General features: G+C 38.9%; 1 protein-coding gene across 1 annotated transcript; it reads right to left on the bottom strand.

Moving 5' to 3' along the window:
• Window positions 1–815: 815 nt before the first annotated feature.
• MTMR6 (myotubularin related protein 6) lies at window positions 816–25,377 on the bottom strand. The gene is given in 15 exon segments (XM_003203422.5): window positions 816–3,180; window positions 5,238–5,364; window positions 5,443–5,577; window positions 6,250–6,450; window positions 6,985–7,034; window positions 8,309–8,328; window positions 8,331–8,433; window positions 8,928–9,037; window positions 14,102–14,234; window positions 15,271–15,405; window positions 16,413–16,541; window positions 17,300–17,457; window positions 18,616–18,778; window positions 20,901–21,017; window positions 25,270–25,377. Coding segments are annotated over 15 exon segments (1,866 nt in total). The 5' UTR covers window positions 25,294–25,377; the 3' UTR covers window positions 816–2,919.

The following is a 25,377-nucleotide window of genomic DNA, read 5'->3' as shown; positions in this document are numbered from 1 at the left end:
ATAGGTACCAAATGCTTGCAGCCAATGAAGTAGAATCAGCCATAGCAAATTTCTGTCTGGGCCACCACATTCCCACTTGGTCAGTGCAGCACTATGAAGTTAGAGATACCATTGGAAACAGTTCTGAGCTGTGCTGGACACCTTTCTGATACTGCAATTGCTCCTGAAACAAAGCATCTGTGATGAAGACAAACTCATCCACTTCACTATGAATCGAAACTCCTCCTCTCGGAAGGTTCCCGCCACAGCCGTTCAGCTGACTTCTTGAAGGACACAGCGCAACCCTGCTGAGTCCCAGCCATCCTGCCAAGCTCTGTGTTGGAGCTCGCTTTGCTGCCATCTATTTACTTCACCACAGGTCCCGTGTGCTTTAAGGTAGTTTTGGCTTGAGCGCAGACAGCAAAGGAGAACAGACAGCTGCCTCTCTGCAGGACCTTCTCTCGCTGCTGACCCTGGGGGCTGGACTGGCAAAGCTGCTGAAGGCTGCTCTACACAACCACCTTACATAACTGTCGCATACTATGCAGCAAGATTCTTTGAACCAGGAAGTACTGCTCGTTGTTGTTGTTTGTTTGTTTTTAAATGAAGAAACAGGTTTTGTGCATATTAAGGCTGACGATGTCAACCATCTTGATTTTTGATGTAAAATAAAAAGCCATCCCAACTGCTTGCTGTAAGTGACCTCTTCTAATGAAAAAGGCCTGAGGACTGAAAGAAGATCCCTGTAACAGTACTGAAAGTAGGTCTTTTTAAAAGCCTTCCTTGCAGGGGTATAGTCGGATGGTTCTTAAAAGTAAAAACCACATACAACAGTATTTGCAAAAAAGCTTAATGTAATCTTTTGAGTTCATAAACTCTAAACAATAAATATGAAAAATGTACATGGCACATCAGAGCAGCTAAATATTAAACAATTACAAATTGATATCGCTTGCCTATATTGTCAGTGATGTTTGTTTCACTAGTGTGATACAACACAAGCTTATACAAGATGTTTTTCAAAGGAAAATCAGAATCAAGTTGATACAGAAGGTGAAGGGCAGACAACAACTGACAAGGCACAGAAACCTCTCGTTGTAACCTTGTAAGGCACCACTGTGCAAATGCGAAAATCAAAACCTGTAGTGAAAAAAAATCAAAACATGGATAATGTAGTTTAAATATGACCATCTCTCTGAGAATAAAAAGACTTATGAACCTTTATTTACATTTATAGACTTTTAGAAAATAAAAGAGAAACAGTGACTTATACTCACCAAATACAAGGGTCAGAGTTAAATTTCACCCATATTTCACAAGTGCAATTCAATCACCACCGCTATATCAGCCCTACTAATAAAGTCCTGCATCTAATCTAGTGCCAAGGGGACAACTGCCAATTATGTCAAGTAATTTTAATAAAAGAGACTTCAGGGATTATGATGAGAATAAACTCGTTCTCCCATATCACTAAAAGGGATTTATATCTAAAAGACAATCAGCAGGATTAATCTAAGGATCTTAATACCCGAAGTATTCTCTCGTACATCCACTAAAGATCTGGGCACTGACTTGCACTTCTCTGTTCTGTTACCAGCTCAGAAAATCAATCATGAGATAGAAACTGACAGAAACCTTCTCCCTTACTAAAAGGCTACATACAGAGTTAAGTTTACATACCGTAGATTTTCCTTTATTTTCTTTTCCCCTCCCTCTTACGTGTCAGGAAGTCTACTATATTCTGCAAGATGAAGTTTGCCTAACTACGTATCTCCAGACTCTACTGGAATTGCTTAAAGATGCACTGGTTGGACAGGTTTTCACAAGGAAAGAGGGAGCCTAATAACTAAAGTTTTCTCTTAAAGGTTTAATACGAGGCACTCAGTTTCTCATGAGCTTCAGACGCACTAATAGAAGCTTTTTTGTACTTGGGAGCAATGCTAATTGCCGACAATTCCAAGATTTCCACTTCCATTCTCAGAACTTGGACAACTGCACAGCACACAGTTAAACAATCTGAATAGTCCAGTTTCATTCAGACACTGGCCAAGTTTTCTCCTGACGTGTTTCACTCTCTTTCTTCTACATTTAAGTACTTGCTACAAATCAAAACATTCAAGATCAAATACATGACCTGTAGCTTCAATTATGCTCAACCTACTGAGCTGAAAGAGAACAATATCAGGCCAATCTATATTTTAAACAATAGAGGAGCTGTAAGAAAGAACAATCTTCAGTAATAAATTAACATTCATATAGCTATTTGCTGAAAGGCTACGCCAGCTTAGGCATGCTTCATTCCCTGCGTTCAATCCTGTTTTAAGGAAAGAACACTTAGAGCAAATACAGCGTAAACAGAGTCAGGTTACGGACTGCAGCAGTCACAGACACCAGTATCACTGATCTGACAGGTTTAAGGCCAACAATTTATGATGTGAAATGTACTATGCTTTTCCCTGGCACTTAATATACTGAATAATAGTAAGGGGTGACATTTAGCAAGAATATACATAATTTTACTATATGTGATGTATACATACACATAACTTCAGTTCCCCAAATAGAAAGTTCAAGTTTTCTTGCCCACATAAAATCAATTTGTGAAAGACCACCTGTGTTTTCCTGTACTGAATAAAGTAAGATTACCATTTTAATTTAGTGCAAACTGACTTAAGTCCAAAGACATACCAACCATACCACTCCTCAATTTTTAGTCACTACTTACCAAGTGTATTTTAAAAGAAATAGAGGCAACTACACTTTTTTTATATGCATATAAAGAACAGCAAACACCCGACAGCTAGCATGCTGTTCTAATCTACATCAACAAAACTTGCTGATATACAAATCATGTTTTGGTCATGCAGCACAGACCCATCCTCAAAAACAATCTGTCTTTTAACTCAGCCAGTCTAGGACAGAGGAGCGCTGTGCCAGATTTCAACAGGTCATCCTGGCCACTCCGTACTCCAAGCTGACAATAGCAGGCTCAGCTTTTGAAAGCTCTTCCATGAATTCACTGTAGCGATTGTCTGCTGTGTTGCTGCCCTCTATAGTTCTTACAGCATCATTCAAAGGGATCAGAGGCTGGTCCTTCTTGAAGAATGGAGGGGTTTTCAGCATCACGGGTGCAGGATGAGCAGACTGCTGATGTTCTTTCACAAGGACTGCATCTGACCGCCCTCTCTTCTGCTTTATTTTCTGAAATAGAGAATAGTTACTTACAGTAAGCACCACTGATCCACTGATGACATTCTGGCTTGAACGCAGATGAATGCACTTTTGCTCACCAACTCAACTTCTGCAGAACCCTTTATTATACACCCTGGACTAGATATGTATCAAGGTAAGTGTGACAGCACTGGGTAAGCCAGCATTTTTTTACAGTTTACAACAGATGCAACAAGCACCGTACGCTTACAAACAGCAGTTGAACAGAAGAGAGAAAGTTGCTTGTTAGTTCATAGTGAAGGAGAAATACTTTCAGGCTTGTCCCTTGTCTGATTGCTATTAGGACAGGAATACATTTTGGAGTGCAAACAGAGGCCTCAAGACTAAAAGCAAGCAGGGAGCTTGCAGCAGAAAAGGAGTCTCTTACAGAGAGAAAACAATGTCATAAGCTCTTATATCCTTCCTTATATCCTTCCTAAAAACTTCCTACAAGACTTAGAAAGTAGATAGAAAAAGACCTACTCTGAAAGCACAGAGCAAGAGAAGAGGGAAGATCTGGCTAGGGTGTTTTTTTTTTTGTTTTGTTTTGTTTTAAATGCAAACTGTCTCACTCGTAACTGAGAGTTTTAAATAGTTTTTCTTTTTTCTTCTTATTGATGTCTTCATGCTCCATTACAACCTACACTAAATCCAGAAGACTTCACTGTCTTTAACACAAACTTTTTTGAAGATGGAGACAGCAGCAGAATGTCTATGAAAATATTTTAAATCCATTCAGGTGAGAAATGCCTGTGTGAAGTTCACACCTTTCAACGAGACTCTAGAAAAATGAAGTTTCCATTCTGAAGTTTCATCTTGCTTATTCTGCATTCTGCTTCATCTTAAATTTTCACTTTCGTTTATCAATTATGTTACAATTATGTAACACAATTAAATAGATAATTAAGACTTGAAATAGAGTTAATTTTAAAAGACTTGAATTCATTATATTAGGGTAGAATTAGTTTCATAAAAATATCCCCCCACCTCCCCACAAACACAACACAATATATAGAAGTGTTATCATTTCTGGCAACCAAAATAAATACAACCCTAATTTCGTGCTGCACAGCAGAAGGCAGCAATAACAAACAGCTCCTTCTGGCACACAAGCACTATGGAGAAAAAGGTGATAAAAACCAAAAATGAGCTCACCCCTTCTGACAACTGGTGATGGTTTGAGAGGAATGCTATCTCTATCCAGAGAGGTACTGCTCCCTTGGCTGCCAACACTTCAATGAGGGTGAGGAAGGGCAGACCCAGGGTCCACTCCTTCCAGTCACTCAGATGCATTGCTTGCACTTGAGCACCCAGGGTTAGCCATACCTTCTCACCTGGTGCTCAACCACTGGTTCAGGCCATGACCTGACAACTCTACTGCATGTACATTAGAAACGTTTTTGAGTTGAAGAGAAATTGTTTTGGAGTTTAGCACCTTAACTGGCACAAAACAGCATCAGTTATACACCACTCATTAATCCACAGCAGAATCACGTGAGATGTTCTGTTCAGTCCTCTCTGACTGTTTACTGTAGCAGACCAGCAATCACAGAAACCTGGTCCCTGTGTAATGCTTACTTGCAGACAAGAGTAAATCCAATGTATATATCACACAGTTAAGGTGACTTAAAGTTCTATGCATCTGCATATCAAGTTAAGGAAAGAAGGACAATGATTAGGGCCTCCTGTTTTAGTAGCTACAGCTGAAATGAAACATTTTTAGCCTATTTAATTTAGCACCACAGTTTGCAGCTATGATGAGTGCCTGTCATCTATGGTAAGTTCCACAGATTTAACCTATACTACACTACCTCCAGTTTTGCTTTGGTAGTAAAAGCAGTTTTACAATTTATTTTGCCTTACTAAAGAACTAGATCATGTATTGAGCATAGAAGCATACAGTGAAAGGTGAATTCAACACTATGAAGAACAAGTACTGGGAGACAGAACAATAACATTCATATAAAAGCTAGCTGCATTACCACAGGCTTTATACACGAATTTGAAGAACAAATCACAGGTAAATACACTTATTTTGTAATACTTACAGCTTCCAGTTGTTTAATGTCTTCCTCCAGTTGTTTATTTTGTTCACTCATGTCCATGATGAGATCATACACAGACTGCCTGGGATGCATGCTTCGATCAAACTGATGGTACATATTTCTCCAAAACCTGCATATAGCAGACAGTTTTAACTATGTGCAATAGAAACAAAATTGAAGAAAAATACAATATGTAGTTCTAACTTACTTGAAATTGAATGACACAGTGTTAGGCTCCAAAAGAGTCAGATTCGGAGAAAAACTTGGTTTATACAGAGGATTCTGGTATTTCTTTTGTTCATCTAGAAGGAAAGGCCACAGGGAATATGTCTTCTCTTTTAACCTTAAGGCAACAAGAGATCAAATCAAGACACTGACTATAAGTAAAAAACAGAAGCTATTCAACACAGTAAATCCATCTTTGATTATTCTTTAAATAAGTTAAAAGAAAGAATTAAAAGTACTTTAATTCAATATTTATAAGTCGAACTTACTCCTGTCATATGCTAATGTTGGACAAAAGTATCAGTTATAGAAGAAACAGTGCTGTGCAAGTTGTCCCTCATTGCAACAAATGCCTTTTAAATACTTAAAGACAAAAATGAGATGGAAAACTTCTGGAAAGTTTTCAACAACTGAAAGCATTGAGACATCATAGCAATACTTCCAAGACTAATTACTGTCAAGTCAGAAAGGCAAACAATTCTAAAGTTGCCTGAAAACAGACTAGGGGAAGCAGTGAGGTGATGCTTCCAACTTAAGCGTACCCATTTTTAGAAAAAAGGAGAAAGAAAGATGCTTTGACTTTCCCTACAAAAGATGAGCAAGCGATTTTCTCCCACAGTTGTATTAAAAAAAGCACTCAGCATGCAAAAGCACGAAAAGCACTGCTGTTCTTCAGCACACTTCAACATCGCTGTCTATCCTGCCAGTTTAATTTAGAGCTCAATTGAGAAGATTCACAGAAGTTCTTAGTCTGCCAGAACAAACAAACAGACACAATGCATCTGCTTACTTCAGTTCTTCTCGTTCCTTTTGGCAATTTCCAAGGAAGTTCCCAAACTGGCACGAGTGGACGTGTTCATGGATCTGAAGGAGGAAAGCTTCATTGTACTCAAAGGCTTGTGGGAACTGCTCAGTCAGATTCCACACACACTCTAAAAACTGAGTGAACACTGGCGAGATCTCTTTTGGATCACCATCCAACTGACAGCACCTGGAATGTGAACAGATGCACTGGTTTAAGTTGGCCATTGAGAACAAGCACAACTATGTTGTTTGTTTTTTTTTTAACTACAGCATGTTAATTTGACACAACTCTTGATTTGGAGATTGAAGACCTAACTTTGAGAACTGGGACAATTCAACACCTGATGATACACAGAGCTCTGTTTTTAACTTGCCCTGATCACACACAACTTCTAAAAAAGTGAGTTATTTCATCATCACAAGTAAGGATAAATGCAAATCCAAGCATCTAAGAACAAGGCAACAGTGACTTATGCCTGCAATAAAACAACTACTCAATAGGTATTTAATTAAATAACAATACAGAGTGCAATGTCTACTTGCTGCTTACTCACTGCAAGTTTTCTAGCAACAACACAGTAGTTTAAAATGCACAAGCACTTTCCTCCTTTTCTTCTTTAATACACATGCTAAAGTATTAGAGCAAAATGCCGTCGCTTTTTTGTAATATTTGTCACTCATTTCACTATATACATTCCTGAACATCAGAAGAGCAAACTACCTGTCAGAGAACTTGTGCCCGAAAGAAATCCAGTCTTTCTCTATCAAGACCTAGAGGGTAAAAAACACAAAACAACTATGCAAAATTTTACTAAGTCTTGCATCCACAGAATTAATCTCAACAGGTTATCAGTGAACTGTATTTTAAATCTGACTCAACCACAGGAGGAGCAATTGTGTATCGCTTCATAGCTCCTTCGTTTCCTGGAAGACTTTTTCATTCCTACATGAGATGTGCAAGTCATATTTCTAAAATTAGTAAAAAGAGCTGAAGAGGCTGACAATCAGAAACCTACTGTTAAAGCATGCACACTTTAAGCACATGAATACTGCACAGTTTCACACCTAAATGGAGTTACAAACGAATTATCAATTTACAAAAAATTAACTGCTGCGTATGGGAAAAAGCTTAGTATTGCACTCCTGCTATTACAATTTTCATAAAATCACATAATATCATCTTAACATTTTATAGCAGTAAAATTGCTAATATCAACACTAGCTTGTTTTATCACTCCAGTTGTAATATCAGGCACTAAAAAGTGCAGAGGACTGACTGCTCATTGCAGAAGGTTTCCTGAAACTTCTAATCAAAACTGAGGACTAAAGACAAATAAAATAAATGATTAGATTAGGTTCTTAAAGATTACGAAGATTCCCACTATCCATGAGTAGTTTACCCACCAAATTCCTTCTCACTCTAACTTTTGTGGCTTGTATTATTTGTGGCAGTTAGCCAGTAATGAATACATGAAATGCAATTTGTGTGTTAACTGAAGTGTTTCCATAACACCAAGCCATGTCAAACACACAGCTGATCTTCCTACTGGGAAGTTTTAAATAGCCACACTAAAATCCTTCATTCCTCTCATGAGGAAGATGAAGTACTTTAGGTTGCTAAAATATGTTCAGGTCTCTATGCTGCTGTTTGGAGGGGATGTCATTCAGATTTTAGTGATATTGATTTGGGACAAATAATGAAAGTGCATAGCTGCTAGAATTTAGTCTACTATTTCATAAGCACTTCAGAATCCCTGTATTTATAGGTCAGCTTGTTGTTATTTTAGATCAAAGAAGCAGTTATTACATTTCTGCAGGGTGCCTAAAACAATCTGCTATTTGTATTTCAGCCTCTTAAGTTATTTGAAATGCATAGTGCTTCCCCACTGTAAACTATTTCTAACACAAATTCTGCAAACATGATTCTGTATTTGTAATTAGAAAAAAACCAAACATCACTTCAGTTACGCTCTTCACCTCCACACAAACATTCTACATTCTTTGATTTACCAAGGAACAATTCAACAATACAACAGCTTCCTTACCATGAACCCCTTGATTGTCTGTAATAGGAATCTAACAAGAGAGCTCCAAGAGAACAAACTTGGGACGTCCTATCCCAGCCATCTGAGCAGTGCACTAACACACTCGCGCTCTCAACCGCTACTGCCTGCAAGACATTTGTTTTCTTAGTGAATGCTCTGTTGTTTGCATTGTTCAGACATAACTTAGCAAATACATATAAAAGCTATATTTATCCAAAACTCACAGCATTGTCTATTTTATTTCACTCTGCATGAAAAATATTATGGAAGAAGTTATTAGGTTAGATATTAGGAGGAAGTTTTTCACACAGAGGGTGGTGACGTACTGGAACAGGTTGCCCAAGGAGGTTGTGGATGCCCCATCCCTGGAGGCATTCAAGGCCAGGCTGGATGTGGCTCTGGGCAGCCTGGTCTGGTGGTTGGTGACCCTGCACACAGCAGGGTGGTTGGAACTAGATATCTTTGTGGTCCTTTTCAACCCAGGCCATTCAAAGAAAGAAAGCTATTTCAAACCATTCCCTCTGTGTGAAGAAAAGAAACCGTATTTGCAGAGCTTTCTATTTTAGACAACATCATAGCATGTTAACCTGCCCTCAAACAAAAGCAGCATACAGAGTACCTTGACTAGGAAGACAGCAGCATCCAAAACAGCTTTGATATGACGCAGCCATCCAGAATTCTCCAAACCAGACAAGAAGTCATTGACAGACAAACCCTTTGTGCCACTGACTAAAAGAAAATGAGATGACAAAGCTGTAAGCAGTTGCAGCTCCAACATCCTGCAATGGAAAGAGTGCGTTCAGCAGTATAAAATTATTTTTCTGTGTTCTAAGTTGATTTGACATCTTTTAGGAAACAACCACTCAAATGATTAAGAGAAAGGCAATACAAAGTATTTTTTTTCATCCAAAACTCTACTCCACAGAATTGAGCAATGACAAGTGGTGAGAATAAGATCTTCACCTGTATCTGATGAAGTATTCAAAGTAAATACACTGGTTACCCCAACAGGGAGCTGCAACCATTATCCTACCAACAAAAGGGACAGAAATGCCAAAGAGCTTCCCAGAAATACTTACAAATTATTACTAGCACTAACAAAGTAACTGCAGCCAAAGAACAGATACAGTTTCAAGCAGTCAGGATGTGTTTCATCACCCTCACTGCTCTGCCAAGAACGAAGTGAGCGCAACACAAGGAGAAGGTGATGACCTAAAAACCATGCAGATTTTGTCTGCCTCCAGAACTTACACACTACAATACTGACTGATTTCACCATTCTCCCACAGCACACTTTGATCCCACAACAGTAAGACCAACTGAGGGAGAAGAGCTCAAATTAAAGGCAAGCTGCTACAGTATAGCAGCAAGAGGCATAGAGATAGACCAGACATTTTCTCATAGGATGTTACCAGTTCAGAAATGAGATATATGACCTAGTCCTTACAGGACATCAAGCACCTACCAAATGTAGAAACTGATTTTTTTTACTAGCCCTTTAACACATGATTTCAAACACCACTTCACAGTTGCATTATTATCTAAGCACAATTAAACAAGGAAATTGGGGGTGGTGGAATTTACCAACTGATACACCTTCATCTGTGTGTGATTCTTAGAGATAACACCCAAAATTGAAATCTACAAAAATATCTGACAGAGGAAAGCTATTTTATGCCAAGCTATTTATTATCCCAAATTAAAAACAAGACAATACCGTAGCTGAAAGTTAGTAGTGGAGGCACTTATGCAGCAGTTATAAAATAACCTTTATCTCTGAATTGGGAGGAAATGAGTCAGCAGGAAAAGTCAAGGACAAAATTCACCAAGTCATTCTGTGACGCAGTTCCATATTCACACAAGCAATCTGATGTAACAAAGACTAAGATCTCAAAAGCAAAAACAACCCAATAACAATAAAACTGCCTTCTGGAGCTTTTGTGCACCCACATTATGTGTTTTTTAGCTTTCAGTTCCACAAGTTTTGATGTACTCTCTATTGCTCAGGAGGACTCAATGCTAGCTGCTGCTGAATGTTACAACAAAGACAAGTTTCCAAGTAATAATAAATTTCCAAGTAATGCAGCATCTTTTCAAAAGCCCATAGGTCTTCCTTCACTACAAGAATAGCAAAGCACAGTACAATGAAATAACAAAACACTGACATACTCCTGGATACAAGACCTAATTTTAAGGGGCAGCCTATAAACATCAGTAAAATCAGCAAAAACCATGTCAGTTTTCTGCGGTCATTGAAAAAATGAAGTAATATAATTAGGCAAAAGTTTTGCTTCAGAAAAATCACTCATGTAACAGCAGAGCAATCTGAGAATTGCCAGGTACTTTCAAGTTGCTGACACTAACAGTTTGTGAAAAACTCTCTCTCCCTGTGTTTCTATATATCTGTTAAACCACAACAGCACATAAGTAGGTCCACCACTCCAGGATAAAGTAAAAATGTCCCCCCAAAAATCTAGAAAGCCAAACATCTGTAGGGAACAGACTGGACAGAGAAGGCAATACCTGCAGGCATTATTCATGACTTCATACCCCTACATTCTGCAGCTTAAGGCTTAAAGCCTAAGCTGTTAGCAACAAAATAAGAGGTTTCCAGCTTTCAATTTGCTTTCACCCAGATATTTCTGTCAAAACAAGCTTTTGATCAGCATTTTCAGCTTGGAAGAAATACTTTGTCTGGTATCTTCTGTTTCCAAACTCCTGTCATTTCATAACTCAAGGCAAAAATACAAAAAAACATATGCAAAGAACTAATAATTAATTTCCTATTTTTGTGAATTAACATGGACATTTTATATTACTAAGGGGTGAAACAATGAAACTGCATAAACAACTTTGTGCTAAACAATCATTTCAACTTCCTTAAGCTTCCCAAAAGAGCAAAAGATTGTTTTTGACACCATTAAGTAGTTTAGCTACTTCACAATAACTATTCTTCAAGATAATTTTGGCTATAGGGATCCCATCATAAAGACATTCCCTGCATGCACACGGGCCCAAAGGACTACTTTGTTCCATTACATGTTTGTCCTTACACTCAGGCTGCAGTGGCATCACAAGGTGACTGGATCCTGCAGTCAGAATCTGGTGAATATACAAACCAAATGAATATACAAAGGTCAACTTTTTGTTTAATAGAACGGCATAGACACAAATATTGTCTATGCAAAGAATCTTCAATCAGTGTTATAGAGATGGACAGTCTGCCCATTGGGAGAGCAGTCATCACAGTCTTAAGTCCACACTTAAGACGGCTATTTTACCGGAGCTTGTTCCACTGTATACAGGACCTTTAAAGCAGCAGCTGAATCAGAAAAACAGACTGAAAAGCCCCCTAACATGCTTCATTAGAGAATGATGTTGCCAAAAGATCCTGTCTTACGTTCCATGTGCAAGTAAACGTGTTCTCAACTCTTTCATTAGATTATGAAGGAAGTCAGGCAGACAAAGAGCTCAGGATCAGAAACACGCTGAAAGCAGAACAGTTGTTTGTTATAAATAAAGCCAGGTACAGTCCCAGTTAGAAAGACCTGAAAGAATGGGGTCATTGGTATCACACTGTTGATTAGAGAACATTCACTTCAGCATATCTAGAAGAAAGCCCAAACACAAAAGTTAAATGGTACTTTCCTCATTCAAAGTTATGAATCTTTCTCACAGCATTTCCTTCCCAATCACCTTATTAAACACTATTTCTACAGAGGTCTATAAGGTTTCTTACTGCAGTTTTCAATTTTTCAAAGTCCTTCCTGCCACTAAAGATGCATATTTCATATTTTCCCTGAAAGACATAATTCCATTCCCCTCTTCTCTTCCCTTTCCAGTATCCCAAGAGGTAACCAGTAACAGCATCTTCGCATTAGGAACAGCATTTGAATGTGTAGAGGAAATCCAGGACAGCCACTCCATCATCTTAAACAGCTTCAGGTTTTAAATTTCCCTGTTAAAAGAAGTAAGCTACTAAAAGACAGCCTTGAAAGTCAATAATACTTAGTTGAGAAGATTCATAGTGCAATTCAGATTAAAACTCCCTTGATAGGAACTTGGTACAAACACCAGTAACAAAAAACTGCCAGGAAGTGTTTTTTGCCTCTACTACTCCTACATAAAAAGTAGAGTTTAATGTATTCAGAGCAACAACAGCAATTAGATTAAACAATCCAAGAGATCATAGATTTCCAATCATTTGTCTTACTGCTGTTATGTAGGGCTTTCTAAAATCTGGAACACCTCACTTCAACAATCCCTCACCTTCAGATCTAGTGTATCTCAAAGAAAGCCTGAAGGGACAAAGATGGCAACGTTCAAAAGCAAAGTGATTGGCAAGCAAGCTCTTACTGCAAAGTCTGTTTGGCAACAAATACAAATGGAGGAAACCACAATGACAAACTAAAAAACCATCTACTTACAGACCAGCTGAACAGAGCTGGAACAACTGTGCCTATTTACCCCAAAACCTGAATTAGAGAACAACTGCAGAACTGTTGAGACGTTTTGTTGTTGTTGTTCAATTGACAGAAACCAATTCTCCACACAAGTTCAAATGCAAAAGATATTCCATCCTTATGGAAATGTATAATTAAAGAAAAATATATTGTAAGGATCTATTGGTAGGATGCTACATCAAGTGGAAACAAAGTCTAAAGATTTACTGCAAGGCATACGCTCGTATCACTTCATTATGCAGGAGCAGTACCTTAAAATAAACCAACATTTATGAGCTAGTTCTCTGGAACTGAAGAGATTTGCAAGAGAAATAAGGATTACCCCATACTTCCAAAAAAATTGAAGTTCAGGCTCACACTGCTCATCTTTCCCTTCAATAAAATATATGCAGGAATAACCACAAAAATACATAAGCAAAGCTCAAGTATTATTTCATATAGAATGCCTGAGAAATAGGTTAGCAGTAGATACAAGCTCGATGAAAATGAAGGAAGACCACACCACTGGCCTGTAAAATTTCTGGACCAAAATAGCCAGAATATCGTCACTAAGAGAGACAAATGTAAGCCTTCCCCATGTCTGGAAATATTAGGATAACTCTAGAAGGGAAGTGCTTATATATACATACACTATTAGTCACACTTGTAAGTCTGACTTCTGTCACTATACTCTAATTACAGCATTAATATTCCACCAAGTGTCTTAGATTTGTTTTCAGCTGATTACCTTAGTAAAACATTAAAGAAACTAATTAGAAAAATACCATTAACATAGATTTCTGCCTCACTGCTTTCACCATACTGTGAACTGGGTCACTTGTTTTCCACTCCCACTCCCCTTTCTACCAAACATTCTGTAAGATGCATCTACAAGCATAGGAGTGGTTTGCCAAGACAAAGAGTTTTGTACAAACCATACAGTTATTCTGAGTTCTGCACAAGTTCTGAGTTCTGAACAATTAGTGTTCTATAAAGAAAGATGCACGTATATACACAAACTATTTTATTACAGATACAGTCACATACCTGTATGTATATACACATGTATACTTGGAAAAGAGAAGTCTTTCCCATAAGCCACTGACATAGTAATTAAGTTCACTCAACAAAGGTGCACTCAGTTCTTTCTTCAAGTAAAACCATGCACTGGGTTTACAGTTTAACAGTTTAAGGTAGCACGCTACCAGAACAGAACACAGTCAGCTGGTGCTAAACGTGAAGCTTGGATAAAAATGCTGAAATCTCAATACACTTTAAGCTATTACTAAATATGTCAGAAGAAAACTTATTTTATTTTCATAAACACTGTTATAGTACAGTTGGAACATACCTTCCAGAAGTTTCTGTAAGCTGGATCTCATCACGTGAATATTTTCAATTCCAACAAACTGGAACCTAATGTTAGAATAGTTGTCTTCATTTTCATAGCCCTTCCCAGCAGCTCTGTTTGCCATCGCATTAAGCTAAGAAGAACAAAATTGAAGTATTGAAAATCAGCATTCAAAATGTCAAATTAGGAACTAAGATTATGCAATTTCAGTGGAATACACTGGGCAAAAAACACACTAGAGCACATACTATGAATCATGTCTAGAAAACTAACAGTTTGTTAAACATTTAAGTATAAGAAAGGTATAATACACAGAAAGTTCAAGTCTACACTCAAAGCTGACACATCTGAACAACGCTTTTGAGATTTTCCTATTCTCTCCTCCTATTTTATTCTGCCTTCTATTTTATTATGTTGGCCCATGACATCAGAGGCAGATGCTGGTGGTATGGCAGTAGAGGCTGAACATTCCCACCAACATTCTGTTATATGTTACTGCTGTGTCACAGATGGCAGCAGAGGGGCAGGTTGACAAAATGGTGCCTGACATGGAAGTGGGTATGAAGCAAAGGTGTGTTACTGAATTTCTCCACATGGAAAAAAATGCATTCACTGACATTGGTTGACCTTTGCTGAGCATTTCTGGAGACCAAATATTGGATGTGAGTACAGTGAGGTGGTGTGTGGCACATTTCAGCAGTGGTAACAGTGTAAGAAGCAAGACACATTCTGGATAGCCATGCAGATTTTTTATTTTTAAATAAGTGCAGCATGCAGGCTCTTGTTTATCATTGGCAAAAACGCACAGCAAATGGTGGTGCCTAACTGAAAAATAGTGCATTGTAGCTGAGTGTTATTATTCTCTTTCTATCTGTTGTAGTTCCCATGGAAATGAATAGGAAGCATTATTTTCCAAGTGACCCACATAGAATCATTTCACCTGCAGAAGACCTTCAAGTTCAAGTCCAACCATCACCTTGATCATGTATACGTGTTTTGACTTGTTTAAGAAAGCAAGTGCTTCATCACTTGAATACTGATGTTCATTCTTACTCTTAAGGATGGAAGAGCCAATATAGTCATATTTAATGTGTAACTTGGAAAGATTAAGAGTTATCTCAGTACTCTCTAACAAGCAGGAAGAGAGGCTGTTCTGTAGCCCTACAAACCTTTGGTCTGGTGTCCATAACATACATGTAGCGATTTGAAGGATTTGCTTTACTGATTGCTTGCAACATGTGTTCATCTTCCAGGCACCTGGCGCTGAAGCCTGAGAGAGGTTGGCTGCATCTGCAGATTGCAGCCTACAACAGGAAACAAATAATAAGTTAACATCAGTTTGACATCAGTAGTTGAAAACACTTCCTGTAAGTTCAAGAAGATGTCTAAACAATTTTATTTGGCAGATAACCATACTGACAGGTATTTCAACTTGCAGATTTTCAAACAGATAAAGCCTACAATTTAAACCTAAAGTTTTATCAAAACATTTTTTCCAGATCTATCCACGGGGGCAAGGTACTGATTTACATAACAAACTTCAACTGCAAAAATTCAATAAGTATAGGCTAAAAAATTAGAAAGAAGCACATCAGTATCTTAATAAAGCAAATTTCTCTTGATACGAAAAATTACAGTTAGTTTTACTACTTTACGTATGGTTTTACTGTTGCAAGTATATGTTACAGTCTGATGTAGTTTTCACCACATTATTTTTGACTATCTATTACTCCTGTGAGGGCATCAGGCACATTTTCCAACTAGTAATTATCTTCCAATGTATCTACTAATTCAATATTTATCATTCAAAAATCTTCAGCTCACCAAGGTGACAATCCTGCTCTCCCTTCAAAGATACACCTATCTAGAGACAGGCAGAAGTTGCTTCGTACCTCTGTCTACTCAATCTTGCAAAAAACCTTACTTTTCACTCCCTAGCTCACTTTTCTCTTTGCAAATTACTCCTTACAGGATAAATTATATTCTTTGGAAGGTTATCTTCCCCCTTTTGACATAATAGACTTTACTCTCAATTTATCAAGAACTTGACAAAAATCTATCTTCAGTTGGTCTTATGTTCAGTTTCTGAAAGCTTTAATAGATTCAACTGATTACTGAAGGATTTCTGTTAAACTGGCTTAGCTTAACTCAGCATCTTGTTAGACACCACTAATGTCAGCCCTACTTAAGGTTATCATGAGTTATACTGTTCTAATTCAAGTCAGTGTACTTGCTTACTTACTCTGAACTTTCAACAAGTGTTGAGAAATACTTTTCAGACCATTTGCATTAAGAAGAAAACAGACCACACCTTTTTATCTTTATGATAGTAGGACAACACTGGGAATCTTCCTTTGCTTCTGAATTTGGAGCTACCAACAATTATGGGTTTGCTTGCAGTTCTGGGAACATAAAGTTCTCTAGGATAGGTTTCACAGATCTGAAAGACACAGGTACATTTGAAACACACACACTATATATATATAAGCTCTGTGCGCAGATCTGTAACTAGGTACAAAATCCTACACTAGTTTAGTTGCACCCAGTTTTGTGAGCAGTTAAAGGATAACTCTAACATAGTTTCTCTGCATACATGCAAGCCTCTCTGAAGAGAAAATCTAGCCAAAAAGTTATAAGTAAGGTCAAATTGACAACCAATCACTGCTGGAAAGCATTGCTATATCAGCATTCACCTTAAGAATCCAATTTTTTGGTAGAACTGTTGAGAATGTGTTTCAAATAAGATATTGAAGCCATTCACATCATTTTTTGAAATTGCAGACGAAGAAAGACAAAATCTATTCTAGGAAGCAGCTGTACTACCAGAGCCATCACCTACCACATCCAGCACTGCAGATCCTAAAGTAGAGTCCCTCTCTGTTAAGAGAGAGAGCAAAACTGCAGAGCACCTGAATCACTGGGGCTGGACTTCAAACAATTAAGTCTACTCAAACAATTCCAAAGAACATATGCATCCATACACACATACTCTGAGTGAGACCTTTTAAAATAAACTTGAGTTAGTGAGTTGTGAGACTGAATACTGATTCAGGTGTAAACTCTTTCCATCTGGATGTTCTTTGCTTGTACTGCAAGCCAAGTGAATTCATAAGAATTAGGCCTTCTATTGGACCACAGCCAGAGAATAAAGCAAAAAACAGATGTGGAGCAGAATATTTTTTCCACTACAACCCTTACCTTATAATCACGATTTGCATCGGACAACTGCCAGTAATCATTTGGCACTCCCATTCTCTTATATTCTTCTGCTAGATCAATAAGCTGCCAGCCTTTGACTTGCTCAGATTCATTTTGCTTTGGATTATAGGAGAAGGCATATAGATCTTCATATTTTGCTAAAAGATGATGAAAAATAAGATCGTGTAATGAGCTGTCCCCAAAAATGGGAGGGTAAAAAAGGCAGCACAATTGACAAAGCTTGAATTGAAGAAGAACCAAGGAATGATCTGGATTGGAAGGAACCTTAACGCCCGTCCAGTTCCAACCTCCCTGATGCAGGCAGGAACACCTCCCACTCAATCACACTGCCCAGAGTCACCACCCAACACTTCCTGAGCCTCTCTGGGCAGCCCGTGCCAGTGCCTCACCATCGTCATAACGAAGAATTTCACCCTAATACCTAGCTTGTACTTCCCCTCTTTTAGTTTAAAACCATTAAGTTTCGGGCTTCATGATTCTCAGACATTAGAGTTAATAGATATGTGGCACTTCTAAAATATTTTTGCTGCAATGTCTGTACAGTTAACAGACAATGCCAGTTAAAGATAGGTTATACAAACCCTCCTGAAAGAACAGGCTTTATTTCAGTAGGGACACTTGTGAAGTCACACAAATGGGCAAAGCAAAAGTCACAGAATGAAGATTAATAAAATAGCTTATTATTAGAAAAAGCTTCACAAAAGCTGGAAGAGCAGACATCATCTTTAGAGGTGAAAAAACAAACAAATCTACTGAACATTAAAAGCAATGTTAAAGTTTTCTTTAAACTGAAAAAGCTTTCAAAAATATTTTCTAACATTTTTCTAACACACCACTCATGCATGACAGAACTTACATTGTTCTAAATACTTAGAAGTGCAGAAGGCCACACTAAGTGACAGAAGTCTCTATTAAAACTAAATTGATAGCGTTATTTTAGCATCAAAACTTCAGTTATTAAAGTTGCTATTAAACCAGTAACATTAGCACTTCTTCAGTAGCATTTAACCTATGGAACACAACAACTTAAAGAGACTACATGTATTTATATTCATAATTAATGATAACACTTGAAATGCAGGATCTATAGGAACGTTGCATTCTCCTGGACAACATCAGTGAGCTACAAACGCCAAACAACAGCTTCTGAATTTGTGTACAGATTAATATTTCATTAATAACATTTTTTTACATATCAAACTTTTTTAATGCACATTTCTCAAAAACAAAACCCACACATGAAATTTTTCTCATCAACTTATTACCCAGGCATATTTCACAAAGTCTTGTCTCACCTGCTTTTGACAGCTGCAATAAGGAGTTATAGATGTCATGACAATCTCTCTCTCTGGGAACAACAAAGTGGACTATTCTGAAGTTCTTACATTGGATGACAAGGGGACAGCCAGAAGTAGTCAAGGGAAGCTTTTCCACTGCAGCAATGTGATGATGTAATATCTAGGGCATTCAAGAACTCACAGTGTTAAGCTTGATGGTGAAAAATGAGAACAGCATAGTGTATTCAAGATCAGAGATAAGAGAGATTAAACTTGGTTGAATATGGATTTTAATTATATTTGTCAATGTTACAGTTATAAAACATATATTTAGAAGAATAAACCCAATTCTCACATTCTTTCCTCATATTTTGAAGCGTCACCTTATATTAAAGTACAAAAACAAACAAAATGAAGACATAATACATATCCTTCTAAGCATAGAAATCAAGAAGTAGAACTCCACGGGAGTAATTCCTATAATTCTGCTAACTGAACAGCTTATTTGGACCTCACCTAATTGGATACAAGTTGTTTGACTTCTTTTGTATATTTTAATAGATCTAGAGGAACATGCCTCCTTGTGCTCTGTGAAATAAGTCAGAGGAAGTAGTCATATGGAAGATAATGAAAATTTTAGAATTACAACATTTAGAATTATTTGCCTGTTGGTGCAGTTAACATTTAATATTTTGTGCATCAGTCATCTACTTACATCAGCTTTGTAACATTCAACCCGGGAATACAACTTCAAATCACTGACAGGGATAACAGAAACCTCTCCTGTACTATTATTGCACTATTATTGTACTACTGCCCAAGGAGGTTGTGGATGCCCCATCCCTGGAGGCATTCAAGGCCAGACTGGATGTGGCTCTGGGCAGCCTGGTCTGGTGGTTGGCAACTCTGCACACAGCAGAGGGTTGAAACCAGATGATCATTGTGGTCCTTTTCAACCCAGGCCATTCTATGACTCTATGATTATCCATTGTGTTTTTGTAGACATGACAGTCTTAGCTAAATGATTTTTCAATTACTTTTGCAAAAGACTGTCACAGGGATGGGAATCTGTGCTAAATCCACAGAAAGTTTGGGAAATGCATGAGAAAGTAATGACTGCACAATCCTGGGAAGAAAGCCACAGATAATTACCTCATCTGAACAAGATCTTCTCAACAGCTTTTCAATTACTTCACCAAAGCAATCATCTTCTCCTCATAAATATTGATCAGAATTAGTTATCTGAAAACTATGCTGGCAATTATGCATTTATAAAGAGAATATACTCTGAAGAAAGACATTATTATGATTATACTTGATAGTTGCATTATCATTGCATAAATGCAATATTCAAAGTACAGGTTTAATATCACTGAAGTAAGAGCTTTAAAGCTGTGCACAAGCAGACACAAACAAGGCTTCTGAAGTTCTCCCCAATATCTCCTTTCTTATCAAAGGATAACAATTAATCGTAACACCATACAAAATTGTATGCTGTATCTAAGAAAATATCACTGAAAAAGCTATTCTTTTTTTCTTGAAAACACCAGATAACCAGGCTGTCTGCCTAGGTGCTAGAAATTCCACTCGCAGAAAAAACTGCAAAGCATGCCCAGGGAAATGAGATTTTATCCTGGAGAAGCACAGACTGGAGGGCAATGACTTCAGGTAGCTGTGCTACAGTGGAAGCCAGAACTCGATGCACACACGTGCCACCAGGGAACTGGGAAGAAAAACTAGTGGGAATTATTGTACTTTGCCTGTACAGTGTTGGTCACAGTCATCTAGGAGCTGCAGTCCCTTGGAATTCTTTTATTCTAAAGATGAACAACCCTCTGAAAAAGTACACAGGATCACCAAACCTAACTCATTGGATTGTGCTGTCTCATTTAACCCAGGCAGGATCTGATATGATAAAGGTAATACAGAAGCTTTAAACCTAAAGCTCAAGTTATCTAACAATCTCCCACACCACCTGTGAGCTTCAGTGCAAGTCAGATGTTAAAAAAACAAACAACACCACACTACACATTTGGTCAGGAATACAAGTGAAGGCTATAGAGAAGAAACAACAGCAATTTCAAAACACAAAAACTGTTTTCAACATCATATGATTTCAACTGCAAAAGCATCATGCAAGAGAACAATCTAAGTTATTAAGTTACTGTGGTACCATGAACAAGGAGAGCATAGGGAATAACTGAACTTAGAGAAACATTTTAGTAAACAGAGTCAATGTTCAGGAAGAACAAATGCACCTGAAAGGCCCACAGCTCTGAGCCAAGGGCACTTGTTATCCTTACCCAAGTCTCTCTCTGGTTTGCATCTATGAACAACAGATGAGTTGCTGTAAGGTACAGAGTTCCTGCCAGAGACTTATTGCTGGTGCTGAACCTATCCAGTAATTTCACGTGCTCTACCTGTAAGAGAAATGTGGCAGAAAGCAGAATTTAATACTTAGCTGCTATGGTTATTTACTATTAAAGAGATCAAGGTGCTAGGTTTTTTTTTAAAAAGTTGAATTTCTAAACACGTAGATTGCTGTATTTTATGGGAGCAATCTCACACATTAACCATCTTCTGTTGGTCACATCTCAATACTGCATTAGCAGCTCATCTCAGACACACACTTCTCCTCCAAACAGCTGGCTGCACTCTCATCACAGCTACAAAAATAATGCTCTCCTGATTTCCCTACCACTGTTTATATCATTCCCAACTTTAAAAGTCTAAATTACAACAACTTTTCCGCATAGATAAAGTAAGTAGAAATGCAAACATTGTATTAGAAATAGAAAAATATCTCCCAGAAAGGCAGGAACCATGCTCCCATTTGAAGTGAAGAGACTTCAAGTTTGAATCTTCCAAGGACACACTTCTTCTCCTGGTATTTCATCAGCATTGTTTCAAAGCAAAGCAATTTTCAAACATCCTTCATCTTATCTGGTGCTGGTAACTTTAGTGGCTCGTTTGCTTTGTTTAAGACAACCATTACATGATTCCAGAAAGGAGTTGGGTGAATGGCTTATCTCTATGCATCCCTGTATTTCTTGGCAGCACTGGCTCATTAGCACCAATTTGAAGCCCAAAGTTGGCTGCTACTGCATTACACTTGGGACTGAGCTCCAAAGGCTTTCAACCAGCAAGATCAGCACCGTGATCCAAGTTCACATCTACAGCATTGACGTTAGGCAGGTCTCAATTTACATAACTTACATGTACAAACTTAATTATCTACTAAAAACACATGCAAATCACTAAAAAAAAAACTGCCAGTTGAGTTATTTATTGCAATCTAGCCAAGTCTAAATTTCTTTTTGAAAATTAAAGTAATAAAAAAAAATCCATGTAATGCATCCAAGGGGATGCAAGAAACACAAGCATCAGCTCACAGCCCCTGCTACTACAATATTCTAGATTTGGAAGGCAAAAAAAAAAAAAAAAAAGGAAGTTGCATATATCTGTAACTCAAAATACGTTGTGCTGCAATCAGCAATGTACTAACGCTCAGATACAGAGCACCATAATCAATACAGTAGAGTGCAAACGTGGAAATTATTATCCGCAGATCTGCACTGCGCTCCCCAGCAAACTGACAAGTGCACAGAAACTGCTCCAGATGTGTTACAGTGATAAAGCCCACAGAATCCAAACGTGCAAAGTTCTCTTCCTCTCCGTGTAACAAAACAGTTATTCCCTAGTTACATCCAGGCAGCATTAGTGCTCCAAGTCCTTAAAGCCTTCCAACTCTGAAGGCCAATTTCTAGATGTACTTTGCTTAAAGACAGATGAAGAGTATTTTAGATACAGCCTCCATAGATGGGATGCTCAGCTAAACCTGACACAGCCAGATTTAATGGGCACTCAGCTAAATAGCACACACCTACTTCAGGAACATGCTTGCTTTTTTTTTAAACTGTAAAACTCCACAAATCCTTTGTTCAGTTTTGAAGAGAATGGATTCATAACATACTGAAGACAGCTATAGAGTTTTAGCACATCTGCAAACAAGGTTCACTTAAGGAAGCAGAAGAAATACTCTGGCAGTAACCAGCACTAACAAGTCAGCGATACAGATACCACACAATCAGATACTTTGCTAACATAACCCAATTCCTGTGAAAGAGAATAACCACACAGTTTGTTAGGACTGGGAGTTACAGACTGAAGACAAAAATACAGAAATGTTTCAACATAACAGATGAATTAGTACAGAAAGGAAAGCTAAAATTCTCCCAGTCACCAGCGGTGTCCCCCAGGGCTCGCTACTGGGGCCGCTTCTATTTAACATCTTTATTAATGATCCTGATGAGGGGATTGAGTGCACCCTCAGTAAGTTTGCAGATGACACCAAGTTGGGAGGGAGCGCTGAGCTGCCTGAGGGGAGACAGGCACTACAGAGGGACCTGGATAGACCTGGATCAATGCGGCCAAGTGTCAGGTCCTGCATTTTGGTCACAACAACCCCAAGGAACCCTACAGACTTGGGAAGGAGTGGCTGGAAAGCTGCCTGATGGAAAGGGACCTTGGAGTTCTGATGGGCAGTCAGCTGAATATGAGCCAGCAGTGTGCCCAGGGGGCCAAGAAGGCCAATGGCATCCTGGCTTGGATCAGGAATGGAGTGGTGAGCAGGACTAGGGAAGTCATCCTGCCCCTGTACTCAGCACTGGTGAGGCCTCACCTCGAGTGCTGTGTTCGGTTTTGGGCACCTCAGTACAGAAAGGACATGGAGGTGCTGGAGCAGGTCCGAAGAAGGGCAACAAGGCTTGCGAAGGGCTTGGAGAATATGGCCTGTGAGGAGAGACTGAAGGAACTGGGGCTGTTCAGTCTGGGGAAAAGGAGGCTGAGGGGAGACCTTATTGCTCTCTTCCAATATCTGAAAGGTGCTTACAGCGAGAGTGGGGCTGGTCTCTTCTCATTGGTGACAGGACGAGGGGAAATGGCCTCAAGTTGTGCCAGGGTAAGTTTAGGTTGGATATCAGGAAAAACTTCTTCACAGAAAGGGTTGTTAAGCACTGGAATAGGCTGCCCAGGGAGGTGGTTGAGTCACCATCCCTGGGTGTGTTTAAAAACAGTTTGGATGTGGTGCTCAGGGACATGATTTAGCGGAGGGTTGTTAGAGTTAGGGTAGTATGGCTAGGTTGTGGTTGGACTCAATGATCCTTAAGGTCTTTTCCAACCTGAGTCTATGATTCTATGATTCTCTCTGGTGTCCTGCACTAAAGATACTGAAGAGTCACATGATATCAATTAATGAGATAAAAAATACACCATACTATTCAAAGACTTATTAGCATTTAGATAATCTCCCAGCAGCCGAAATGGGGTCCAACTCATGCCTACATATGCAAGACCTTGTATGGCACCTGGTGCAGAGGCCAGACTTTAGTAACTGTGCCTCCTATAACTGCAACAATCACAATTATTACAAGTTAGCATACGTATATCTTAAACCACCCCGACCTCCAAGAAACTATTAGCTTACACAAAGCTAAGCAAGCATGACAATTATAATAAAAAGACAAGTTATTTAGCCATGAAACCCATCATTTTAAAGCAGATTGGAGGGAGGAGAGAAAAGGACAACACATGAACTATATCAACTGAAACAATTGCAGGTCCTGTATCCTACAACTTGGATACAGTGCCTATTTTTCTCTTCAACCAGTTACATTGCTCCACAAAGGATTTTCCCAGCAGGGCCCCAAAATATACACTAGCACAAGGACTGGATGCAAAGAAGTCAGCGACCTGATCTGCAGCCTTTGTAGTCTCAAATTCAGGTTTGAAACTTAAACATCGACTCAGATCATTGAGATATGTTACTTCTAGCCTAGTTTTTATTTTGAAATTCATTACTGACTGTAATAATACATTGTGAAGTTTCCAGAAAAGGAGTGACAGGTTTATAAGTAGGCTGATAAACAAACCTTATTCCCAACCTGCCCATTTGGCAAAAAAATCCCAATCCAGTTAACTGAAGCATTAGAGTAGCCTTGCTAGAGGTCATCCTACAGTTTTATATATGTGCACGTATGTATACAAAAAAAGAAATAAGACACATTTTGTATCAAGTTTTAACTCAGGTATTACTCTCTCAAAATTAAAAGCCATTTCCCTTACACTGATTATAAATTTATTGGACATGAATATATGGAGAACGTGATGAAACACCCTGTGAGCCCAGGCTGCAGTCAGGCTGCCAGGCTACAAAACGCCTGCTTAGGGAGCCCCGAGGCACCACAGAGAAAAAGGCAGCCCTCACAGCAGACTTGGCAGTAAAAAAGAAAACAAAACTCTGCTAAGCTATGTCTCGGAAAGAGCTGAGATGTATACATACGGATACAAACTATGTACTTTTTACTATAAAGCAGAGCAATAGGATAAAAATAGAAACAAAAAGAGCTTCATAAAAAGGACAGCTCAGCCCAGGAGCCCCAAGCGGGAAGCTACGACCCTCGCAGCGGCCAGACCGAAAGGCCCAGCAGCACTAAGCGCCCCGTAGGCGGGCGGGAGACTGGGGAGGAGGGAGATAAGGGATGCGCAGGAGGCACCAACGCCCTCACACGCGAGGTAGGGACACGATGGGCCGGAACGCGCCCCGGTACCCCCCACAGGCGACCACGCCAACATCAGCAGCACCGTCACCCCTCCCGCGGTACCGGGCAGTACCTTGGTGGTGCGGATGTGCTCCATGACGGCCCTGAACGCGCGGCTGAAAACAGTGCGTGCTGCCGCCGGGCCGGGCCGGCCGTCACCTACTGCCGCTTCCGGGGCGGG

The sequence above is a fragment of the Meleagris gallopavo genome, chromosome 1, assembly GCF_905368555.1.
Source record: "Meleagris gallopavo chromosome 1, MGAL_WU_HG_1.1, whole genome shotgun sequence".
Taxonomy (NCBI): Eukaryota; Metazoa; Chordata; class Aves; order Galliformes; family Phasianidae; genus Meleagris; species Meleagris gallopavo.
The sequence above is the reverse complement of the archived record's forward strand: the minus strand, read 5'-3'. Positions and strand labels throughout refer to the sequence as shown.